Here is a 12,145-nt window from a genome sequence, read left to right as displayed (position 1 = left end):
GATTTTACTATATCCATTATACGAGCTGAACAAAAATGATCTCGAGATCAAACAAAACATTCTGACTCGAAATGATCTCACATCTTTCAAAAATGTAATGGTGGGTCCCTGACCTACATAGTATTGCGCGCGCGCGCGTTTGTGTGTGTGTGTCTGTGTGTGTGTGCGTGCGTGTACATTGTACATATAAGGTCGATAAACTATGTATAGAATAGGGAATCCCATGGTAAGGATTTCCCAATCTCTGTTGTCACAGCTAAAAATAAAGTGGTATACCTATGTCGCAACACTGTAATCTTTTGTTATATCGCATGCAATGGCCAGTGGAAAGTCCTTCATCTCTGTGCTTGTAGCAGTAAAATTCTTGACGGAAATTTGCTTCTCTGTGGCTTTTCCAGTGGAAGGTACTGTATCTATTCATAGGATTTTTAACGTAATTTACAGAATCGCAAATATAGATGTTATGCATAAAAATAACATACAAAAGTTCTTACAAATTTTTACAATGTATTTAGTATCTAGATTATTATTCAAGCGTGTATCATGCAGTAATTGAACTCCCTATCGCATGTGTGTATGTGTGTAACGCAAGTGAAACTTTGCGATTTTTATCAATTAACATACTGAAAGGAAATGCATCTTAATATCCTCTAATTTGTTCATCATATGTACTAATTTAAAACAATATTAATTGACGTTTTATATCTAATTTAAAATAATAGAAAACAGGTGAAGGATTTGATTTTTTAAAAAGTTTTTTTTAAAAAAATGAAAGAATCAAACATTTTCATCAAGCAAGATCAATAATTACTTTTAAAAATAATTATTATGTGCATCAATGATAATATGTACCTCAGTCCATACAAACTATATTTGACTTATGTGTTATTTCTAAACCGAGTATTAGAACATGTTGTGAGCAATGAAGTTAAATGAAGTTAATGACCAATTCTAAACAGCGCAGCCAGTTCTGAGCACATATAGAGCTAGCTCTGTCATGGATAAGATATTACCTAACTAAATACAGCTAACACTATGCCATGATGTTGCATTGTGTGCCGGCAGGGTCGTTCTATTCATGATATCAAGCGAACGACATAGACCTTGATCTACCGGCACATTATGCGACGCCAGATTGAGGTTCAAGTTATACACCAAGTACACGATACACACCGGTAAAATGTTACAAGAAGTGCAGATTAAATACAATGCAATAGCGACGGTTAAAATGCACGATCATACACCTTACATAAGTATGCAAGACAAAATCGATTGCAGCAATGAAAGGAATGCGTGGTCCGGGTGTTTGATTTTATAAAATTTTTATCTGTGTGTTTGCGTGCACAGCAAGACTTGAATGGTTATATCGTATCTGTCACGTGCCTTGACCAGGGCCACACCACTCTAGCTGATGTCCATCCAAATATAAATCAAAATTAATAAGACTGCGCTGAGTATTGCTGTATATGTTTCAAGATACATCTACTGCGGTGATTGTATGAACATAGCCAAGTTTAAAATAGGAACAACGCACGGCAAATTCCCAATTGATTCCATAAACATATGCGATGCAATGACTTCTCAGCAGTATATCTGAACATTCAATTGGACTGGCATAACTCTACATAACTCTAGAGAGAGAATGAGAGAAACAAACAGACAGAGAGACAGAGAAAGAGAGAGGGAGAGGGAGGTTCAGAAGATCTGTATCGACGTTTTACCCTTTATGTATCAATGCGACTAACAGCTGTGTTACTACATCAATAACATGAAGTTATAACATTGTGCAACAATTTTAGGACAGCACCTTTTCTTAATACAAATTTAGCTTCTACATATAATGCTTCAAATTGCTTATTCTATCAAATTAATTACTGTTTTCGGACGAATTGATACTGTGAACGTTGTTGGGCTGGACGTACTGTAGAAACATGTTGTTGCATCCCACAGATTTCACAGAGCAACATTTTTAAACAAAACATTTGTGATTTTACTTGTATTGACTTGGTTCCTTATTTTATTTATTTCAGCATTCAAACGTGAATATTTGGATTTGACTAGCTCTTAGTCTTATTCCGTAACAGAAACTACACCCAAATTTCAATTGTCTTTTAATTTCGGTTTACAACCAACACTCATCAATTTCTAGTTTCTCTATCATTTTCCGACTAGATTATAATTGTGATGAGATTCAGAAGCTACTGAAAAAAATTATGGTACTATGTTTAATCAGGGTTTTTTCTTTCTTCTCTTTCTCAAAGCGTTTCCTTATGTCGTAGAGTTTGAACGGTATGCGATACTCTGGCTGCAACAGAAGATTGAATAGCAGCACGTCATATAGGTTCAGTCATTAATAGTCTGCTTTTTGTTGTTTGGAGTTTGTTTTATGCATTTTTTTAATGGCCCCTTTTGCAGATTACATTAATATGTACTAGAGGGTCTGCAGTCTGGACACATTTTAAGATCTGTTCATCCTGATAGAGGGTTTGTAGGAGCAGAAGAAAATAATGAAATAGATCTAAATATGGAAATATAGATTTTGATAGCATACATTGATTTTTTTGTTGTTGTTGTTCTTGGTGGTGGTGGGGTGTCTGAGGATACCGCATGTTACACTTGCCTCCTATGTAATGCTATGTACCGCTTTTAACAGGTCGTATTATAGACTAATTACTTGTATGTTTTTCTTTTTCCCATCACGTAAAGTGGTTTTTAGCCGCCATTTTTCTTCCATATGGCCCGTTATGTTGCATGTGTTTATATAATCTAGAAGAATCTTAAATACCTGAGCAAGTATAATATTTCCTTGACTGACTTTTTCGTCTCACTTTTGAATGCACCCATTGATTAGCAAATTCGTTGTCAAAAGACGTGCATTATGGGGTATATTAAAATAAATATACCCAATTTTTTGCATCCGGGTGTTTTGAAGTGATCTTATAGTCGAAAGTGTTGAAAAATTAATCGTATTAAAATTACTTCCACGACATTATAAGATGGCCTTTTGTTAAGTTTCAATATTTTGCTTCGTTAAGTAAAATTAATTGCTTGTGTCTTCAGAGTCATGGCAAGGATAACCAACAACATCAAGTGTTTCGGTGTAGCGGTTAATGTTCATTAAATGACATCCCTAAAACATAATAACTATTTTATTTATGCGCAAACCAAAGTCACAAGATCGCTTTTGTGTGTGGCTACTCGTTTTTAAGTCGAGAAACGAAAGAATACCAATCTTGTGGGTAATAAGGGGCTTGCTTATTTACAATGACGTTAACAACTAATGATGTAGGACAAAATGATGAACACGGAACTCGTTGTCTCAAATGATAACACATATTTGTTTCGTATATTAATATGAAAATGGTCATATTTTGAGACATATCTTGCTCGTCTTTGATCCGCATGGTCAACCTATTACTTATCGTTTCAGACTATGCAGACATAAACAATACTAAACCGGAAGTAAAGTTTTTCGAGTGTCACGCTATGGCCTGCTTAATTGGATATCAGTTCTGTCATCCGTTCTGGAAAAGATGTGACGACTGTGTATTCTATGAGAAGGGTTGTTTCACATTTAGACAACAGCCAAACTGCACGGTCTTTTGTCAAGGCAAGTCCTGCTTATATGTTGACAGTATTGTCAAAACTCTTGATGACATAAATATGTCATTTTCTTGTTGCTGACCTTCTAATCGATGTTTTATTATATGGTGAATGACGTTTTACGCGTTCAATTAACATGATTATTTTAAGATACAGTATCTATGGACACAGATTGTATTAGTTAGCAACACTTTGTTATCAACATGGGATCCTGTTCGGTTAGATATAAGTTGATGCTTCAAGTTAAAATTGACTCAAGCTGCTGATCGCTTTTAATATGTATATTTTGTATCTTTTTATACACGTGGGTAAGGAATTAATATCTTAGATTATTAATTGTGATATGATATGTCATGTCTTTACCATCAATCATCCTTTCAGAAACATGGTTGACAAAACAGAGAGAAATATTGAAAAATGAAAAATGCAAGACTGGTAAGTGATATGCGCTTATATCAAGAATTCCTTTGCACAATATTAATTAAGTAGATCATTGTTGTGGCTCGAAGGACAATATATTGTGTACTGTTGAAAGGGATGTAGTTCGAACTTTAAAGTTGATCTGCTTTAAGTAGAAATTTTTAATTTCCAAATCAGCCATAAAGTTAAGAAGCATTTGGTAATTAGTGATATCGCGTGAATTTAAAATGAAAAGCTATTTTTCTTCGATAGAAAATATTGAAAAAAGTTTCCAACGATAACTAGAATACATTCAAATATTATGTATGCAAGCGGGGGGAAAAAAGCTGAACCATGATTATACCGTTTAACAAACTGACTCACTTGATTTCAGTCTAAATTTAGCAAATCTTTCTTGCACAAGTAATTTAAAACAGATAGGAAACCATGGAAACAAAACCAACACTACAGCATGTTTCTTTCGATATACAGCTTTCTGCAAAGTTCGTTCATAGACAATCCTTTTAGCTGCAAAACTAAATACACTGTGGATAAATTGATGCACTTTTTCAGCATAAGAATTATAAGGATAAAAAGAGTTCTTCTTTACAGAAAAATAATATCTAAACTATCTTCTGTTCTCTCTCTTCAAATAAGACTTTTGAGCTGAATTTATATTCTTGTTACAGGTGAAAGCCAAAACGCCGCTCTGCCTTGGATCATAACCACAGTAGTCCTAGCTGTTCTTTTGCTGGCGTGTGGATGTGTGCTTTTACTAATTAAAATAAGACTTTCTGTTCGATGGATAAGTTTGGAATTACCCAACCGAAGTGAAATAAATAAAGCAGCAGAAAACCAAATAAACATAGATAAGACTGAAGCAAGCACGTTTCTGGTAAAAGACGAAAGTTTAAAGCAAGAACAAGTCATGTGTACCAATAAGAACTCAAATAAGGGTCAAAATACAATAATGCAATCCTATGATGCAGACAGATGTTTAGATCCCAAGTCGATATACTCTGACGGGTCAAATATAACGAGTAAGTCAAACTTTAATTGAAGGACCATACATACATACATACACGCGCGCGCGCGAGCGCACACGCACGCACGCACACACACACACACACACATACATGCATACATACATACATGCTTATGTATTTTGAACATTTGTGTAATTACATACTGTACTATCCTTTCAATGCCAATATTCTACTGAACAATTAGATTTAGTGTGACTTTCGATTCACATCGAAACACTAAGCACATGTATATATATATATGTACAACATAATTCTGTACTTGTTTAGTGTACTAAGACCTTTTATACTTTTCATGGCTTAATACAAATATACACAAGCAAAATACATAGCTATTATTTTTTAAACTAGTGATCAGCGAAATTATAATACAAGTTGTAATTTTTTCAACGCTCTGAGACCTTGTTTTTGAATTTATTTATTCAACATCATGTCCAAGGCCAGTAATAAAAAGAAAGTTTGAGAATGGTTATATTTTGAACTGCGTGCTTTTGGCTATGTTGTCCTATTATTGCTGCTATTCGTAATCTATCTCTAACTGGCCAGCCTTTTACATATTAAAAATGGGGCCCACTGGTGGCCGAGTGGTCTAAGTCGCTCATTCTTATCGATCACTATCATCTCACCTCTATCCGCGTGGGTTGGAGTCATCCTGGGCCAACGTGGGAATGTGCGAAAGTTTGCTAGTAGCTTTCCGTGGATCGGTGGTTCATCCTGGGGGTGTCTCGGATTCTTCCTCCATCAAATATACTGGCCGCCATGCCATGTGCTGAAAAGTGGCGTCAAACCAATACAAATAGAGCGAGAGGTTATGACCTAACTTAGTAAATGACACAGACAGAATAGCTGGTATTTGCTGCTATATCATCTACAATACAATCGTCTTTGTTTTTCAGACACTCCTTTTCCAAGGCCTGAAACAGATTCTGATGATTAGTTCGGTTTGGACTTATGGCTGAAGTGTTTTACTTGTTACAGTGTTGTGCAAAAAAGACTGACCTTTACAAGTAATCTAAGATTAGAGGCTCGAGGGAATCGTCGAACCTATTTTTCTGAAGGATCCTTGTCTCTTTGAAAGATGTCGCTCAGTAACGATTCTGTGATATTGCTTATCCAGAAAACCATAGCTATCATTTACTTTTATCGATTTTCGCAAAGCTTTTGAATTTGTTTTTCTTGCGAGTGTATGGACGAAATTACGTCTAAACCATACAAAACGACTGGAGTTAAACTTATTCATAATTTAACATCATAATTTTGAACAATATGACATCAATAACTTCAGTGAGCCATTATTGTCATCTCATGTTGCATTGCATTTTAAGGATAGCTACCATAACTCGGAATGGAAAGTTTATTGACGGAAAGAGTTTGATTCACCGCTTAAATTCTATACGAATTTCATTATTTTTTTTTAAAATAGTATTTAATCAATTCTACATATTTAGAGGTAAATTAAACGTTCTTTTTTCTTTATATGCATTCTACTGTTACAGTTTTATTAGAGACACGTTTATCTTTATGATACAGTTTTATGTATCGTGTAACATGTCATTTTTCCATGTTATTTATGCATTCAAATTTACACGACCATGGCTAGAGCGTCTTTATACTTCTCGCGTGATTGCATTATTTAGGATATAAAGTTGATCTCCCAGAAACCAAACGGATTTAACGTCGTAGAAGAGTAAAAAAAAGTGTTTAAAAAAATCCACAGAATTCAACATAACCTGAAATGGTCATATACTAAAATCTGAAAAGTATCTCAAAATAGATACTTTACTCTTGTTTGAATGCCAGTTTTCTTTTCTTCTGTAAACAAGACCAGTGATTGTCATAAGCTAAAAAAAAAAGACAAAGATCTAAAGAAAGGAAAAGAACACACTATGTTCTATTTTACCACAATGCTATTTTGACCATTCCTGCTTTTGTGGTATCCGGCAGGTAATAGTGTGTTCTGTCATATTTATAAATGTGCATGTGTGTCCATATTGCTGGTTTAGGTATTGTAGTATTTATCTAATATACGACTTTTATCTCATATGTATTTTATCTTTATAATATAGTTGCTTTTATATGTGTAAAGTCGCATACATTATATTATGCCACATATTTAGATTTATTATCTGTATTCATATTTGTGTTATAATAATAATAATAATAATAATAATAATAATAATAATAATAATAATAATAATAATGACAATAATAATAATAATAATAATAATAATACGAAGAAGAAGAATTTGATTTTTAGAAATTCCAGGGTTTTCGTTCCTGAATATCCTGGTTAATTACAATATCTCTGCATGCTCATTTTCATTTCCTTGACTTGAAGTGTCAATTAAAAAACAAACAAATAACACGTTAATTTTTTTAAAGTATCTTATATTCAATTATTGCACTTTTGGAAGTTAGCATTGTTTACGTTAGAAAAAATTAATCTTACCTACCTTAAAGAGTACTACAGTTAGAGAACATTGCAGTAGTTCAGGTTCATTTTCCTAGCATATGGGAGCCGCCATTTTGATCACCTGTCTACTTTAGATCGCATATACTTTTTATAATTATACTTGTGGTATAGAGATATGCCAACATTCTCTCCATTCTGCCAATGCAAACAAATTCACCTTATCCCTAACCCCTACTTAGAAGTACGTAATAACTGAACCTTTATTATTGTTGTGTGTGTCATAATAGTTCTCTTCAACATTTTTGTTTAAATGTGCATGCATAGTATGCGTAATGTGATATTTTGATTAGGCGTGATAGGATATGCCGATGGGCGTTTTCATGTTAAATTCCCAATAACACCCATATCAACCCGTAATGTTAATCCTGTGAAGAATTTTAACATTAAATTACGTTCGAGGCCTTAGTCTTTTCAAAATGGATGGATATAGGATTACTGGGGACATTGCGTCAATTTTGAGGTATCTTTAAATTCTTCAAATGTTATTCTCGTTCAACCAGACTCGTAGAGAGATCTTCGACGAACGAAATTCTCATAAATGTTCCACGCTTTCCACAATGTAAAGGACCTCTCTGGTGGCCTAATGGTTAGAGCGTTCGCCTCAAATGCGGTAGGTCGCGAGTTCGAACCCCGATAGTCATACAAAAGACTTATAAAAAATGGTACTAACAGCTGCCTCGCTTGGCTCTCAGCATTAAGAGGTATGTCACTAACATGCCAACCGTCACTATTTTGGCGTGAATTTCACGACTCGAGATAGCGATTCACGGATTCACGCCGCATGCAAAAAGTCACTAATTCAAGAATTCTCAATCAGCTTAAATCATAAATAAAATAAATTGTATCCCGTCAAGGGCAAGTCAAAATAGAAGCAGTGGTCGCTCATGCCCATAACGGTCCTGTATTGCTAGTCGCGACGTTAGTAGAACTATGTATTAAAATGTTTTCATTTCCACGGAAAAAGATATGTATTCCACAAAAAGTGCAATATAGAATGGAGTTCACCAAAACTTGGCCTTGCATTCAGCCATCAAACATCGATGTACAAGATGCTTTTCGTAGTGTTATGCCGCGAATTTTAGAATTGGGATTGAGCACAGAGGCTCATGTCTTTGCTTAGCATTTACCTGTCATACATGTGCTATATAATAATATCATTATATAATATGATAATTTGTTTATATAGTAGATGTAAGGCAGGTAAATTGTAAGTAACGATAAAAGTCCCTGTCGGCATGTGACAGAACGATCTTAAAAAGCACCCAGCTTTCAAAAAGCACATAAATATTGGAAAAATAAAGAGCACCGAGCAGGTTTCAGCTCTGGAATACATGAAGCCACCTACTCAAGTTTTGCAAATTACTAATGCAGGATATTGTGAGTTTTCTTATTGAATATAACCTACCTATCTCAGTTGGAGATCAACAACAGTGACAGTGAAAGAGTATTTCCTATTGTAAGGGAAAAAAAGACAAACTTTTGTTGGAACAATTTTAGTCACCAAGATTATACAGCAGGCAAGAAGCCTAAACTATTCTGAAAACAAATTTACCATGGCCTGATTGAGGAAGTATAAGTCTGCCACATCATCATATCATGACAAACAGTGTGAAGTCAGTGTATATCAGTAAATTTGGCTGCAAATAAATTTGTATTTGTAATCAGTGTAAATAATGTTTTAGTTTCATTTCGTGATTTTCGTATAATGCAGTACTGACCATCACATTGGATGGAACTAGTGTTATGGTATAATGTTTCACTAATTGTATTCAAAATTCACTAATTTTTATTCCTTCTTTTCATTAATTGCGAGTATGGAGAGTTGGCAACACTAATAGTGTTAGGACTGGTCTGCCTGGTGTCAGGTAATGTTACTAGTTGAGACATCATGCTACGTGTCTGCGGCATGAAGCCCCAGTGCTAGACATCTCAATAAACTGCCACATTGCAGACATCGTAGCGATAAGACTGAACAGTTTCTAAAGCTATGTTAAAAATCCAAAATCTATCTCTCTCTCTCTCTCTCTCTCTCTCTCTCTCTCTCTCTCTCTCTCACACACACACACACACACACACGTAAAGAAAAAAAAGCATTTCTCTGATTTTCTTTACCCTTAATCCTTGTTAGCGAAAAAAAATCTGGATATCCTTCTGGAGATTTAATCTAATTGATGGGGGGTTATTTGGGTTTCAAAGTGCATCGCTAGATCTTTCTTCTTATACGCTTTTCGTAAAGGTTATTAGTCGGAACTGCAATTTTCATTATCTGAACTTGAGTGGTAAATTGTATATAAAAAAGAACTACCCGATAAATGTCTTGTTATATATATCTTTGCTAGTTTTAAAATTGTATAAGTGCACCTATAGAAAATAGAAACGCTTACCAGTGGAAGTTTATTTCAAGGACAGACAAATTTAATGCACTTTGTGCCTTTTCACTTAAATTTCACCATATCAAGGTTGCAGCGAATTTCATCAATTGTGTGTTTCAGACTGTGCATGCTACACAAACATTTTGCGTATCACACTGTGGACGCATTCAATGTTTCTCTCAAAGGGCACGTATTTTCCTCATTATTGTCAATACATTCTACCACCCGTAATATAAAAATAAATATGTATATATTTGTTATCTCTGCACCGATGATCTTAGTGGAATTTACTCAGTAGATGGTATCTTGTTCGAAGAAAAATTAAAAAGGAAAACCGAAGAAAATTAAGGACATCTAGAAGTAATATATACCTTTACCAATCTGAACATAGGTCAGCCATTTCCGTCATGTTGAGAAATAAGATGGAATGGTTTTGGAATGCACATAAAATTTGATGGATATTGTGATTCGCCCATGGCGAAGTGCACCACGTTTGTTACGACAGAAAAGGCCGACATTCTTACAATTGAGACTTTGTCTCCTTCTGCCGCTATATTGTGATATATGCACAAAAGTAGCTCCGAATATAATTCTCAAATAACATCTAAGTATTTGGACCTCCACATTTATTAATGCGAAACAAAACTGCATCGTACGTATATCGGCGTAGTAATTTACAGAAAAATCTAACATTTTGTTCGCAATAAATTTCATCAAAAAAGAAACAATCCTTTATTCGAACCGTCTCTGCTATTTCAAAATTAAATTGATCGCAGGACTGTCCGAGAAGTTGTGAATGAATAAAATATTTCGATGGATTCGCAACTTCTCGGTCAATCCTAGTATTGACATATTGTATTTTTTGGGATGTTTTGTCCCTTTGGGTCCTGACTAGCCGCCACAACACCATACCCCATGACTTGGTAAGCAAGCTACGTACAATGTGCAACCAGTGGATGCTTAAGCATTAATAAATCCACGTTCTTGAGGCTGCATACGGTAGGCTAGTTACCAATTAGCAGCTGGATGGAACGTTACCCCAAGGCTACAAAACTCGCACTGGAAACGATTACTAAGCAGCTGCTGTTTCGAGCGATAATTATGAATAAAAAATATCCACACAGTGATTTTTTTATATTAAAAAGCCACAATTTACAGGTGTATGCAATTGAAACAGTTTATCTTACTTGCCAAAACATTCGGAGAAAGATAAGCTATATTGATTTAATTTAGTAATGTATTCTTTTCGTTGTATCAGAAAATTCAAAGCGAATTTAATTAGTTGACGGTAAAACCTCACCTGGATCTTGCTTACAATTAGTCGTGTGCCACAGTTTCAAAGAACTCATTTTAAAAAAACACACCTTGGACGGAAAAAATCTCCTTTCATATCAACGACAATTTTTTCCCCCACTTGATAGAAAGCGATAAATACTCCGCAATGGAATCAACACTTACGCGTTAGGCCATCATGCTATTGATAATCAACTTACGGCCGATGCAGATTAACGTAATGCACTAGTGGCAGTTACGTATTTGTTGGAACAACTTGCAATTCCTCTCTCACAATTGCCCATCTTCTAACTTTCCAGGTGCATACAGATACACGCACAAAATTGTTTCCGAATGGTTGTAAAAGTGTCGGCCGTGAAATCATTTTCTGAGTAAATGTATCAGTCTTTTGAAGAATCGCATTACCTGGTTTTAATCCAATCGCGCATGTGACTTCATTGTTAAGTACTGCTGTGACTAATGGAAGACGTGTTATCCATTCGTGAGATCGGGCGCTCAAAAGGCTAGTTCCCTGCATCCGAAATTTCACTGGCAATTCCTGCGCGTACAGATGACCAAATAACCGTTCCGTGAGAGTGCGATTAAATCGTTCCGCAATTACTTCTTCACCATGAATATTAAGATGTCCAACACGAACTCGTACTCTAGGTTTGGTCAACAAAGCAACAACAGATCCGATAAATTCTTTACCAGCATACACTTGCATCAATCGTGGTGATGTTAATGGCGAACGAAAATAGATGCGTTCGAATGCAATTGCGACACTTGCAAAATCTTTTGACGTCAACAGCTCGGCTTCTTTTTAACTGCTGGCAACATCGACAATGGTTAACGCATGCTTGTACGCAAGGATCACGTACATGATCATAAGGAAGAAATAAATGAACAGCCTGATGGGCCTCTTTTATTGTTTGGACCACACACGTGAAATGTTTCTTGGTACTGGTAGGTAAATTTGCAAC

At 35.2% G+C, this 12,145-nt stretch overlaps 1 protein-coding gene across 1 annotated transcript; it reads left to right on the top strand.

Annotated features, from left to right (window-relative positions):
* The first annotated feature begins 279 nt into the window (after positions 1-279).
* On the top strand, positions 280-7,416 carry LOC149803772 (uncharacterized). The gene is made up of 5 exons (XM_089953555.1): positions 280-404; positions 3,431-3,610; positions 3,985-4,038; positions 4,692-5,042; positions 5,942-7,416. Exons 1-5 carry the CDS (start codon positions 317-319, stop codon positions 5,980-5,982), a joined length of 714 nt encoding a protein of 237 aa, XP_089809681.1. The 5' UTR covers positions 280-316; the 3' UTR covers positions 5,983-7,416.
* Positions 7,417-12,145: the final 4,729 nt, after the last annotated feature.

This window comes from Sinohyriopsis cumingii, chromosome 3 (assembly GCF_028554795.1).
Source record: "Sinohyriopsis cumingii isolate HCF-2022 chromosome 3, ASM2855479v2, whole genome shotgun sequence".
In the NCBI taxonomy this organism is placed as follows: domain Eukaryota; kingdom Metazoa; phylum Mollusca; class Bivalvia; order Unionida; family Unionidae; genus Sinohyriopsis; species Sinohyriopsis cumingii.
This window is presented reverse-complemented; position numbering and strand designations above follow the sequence as displayed.

Excerpts from the sequence above, each read along its gene's own strand:
- LOC149803772 (XM_089953555.1), top strand. The coding sequence starts at position 317 with ATGGCCAGTGGAAAGTCCTTCATCTCTGTGCTTGTAGCAGTAAAATTC. Across the intron at positions 405-3,430 it reads TGTGGCTTTTCCAGTGGAAG|ACTATGCAGACATAAACAAT; the intron begins GTACTGTATCTA and ends TTATCGTTTCAG. Across the intron at positions 4,039-4,691 it reads AAATGAAAAATGCAAGACTG|GTGAAAGCCAAAACGCCGCT; the intron begins GTAAGTGATATG and ends TTCTTGTTACAG.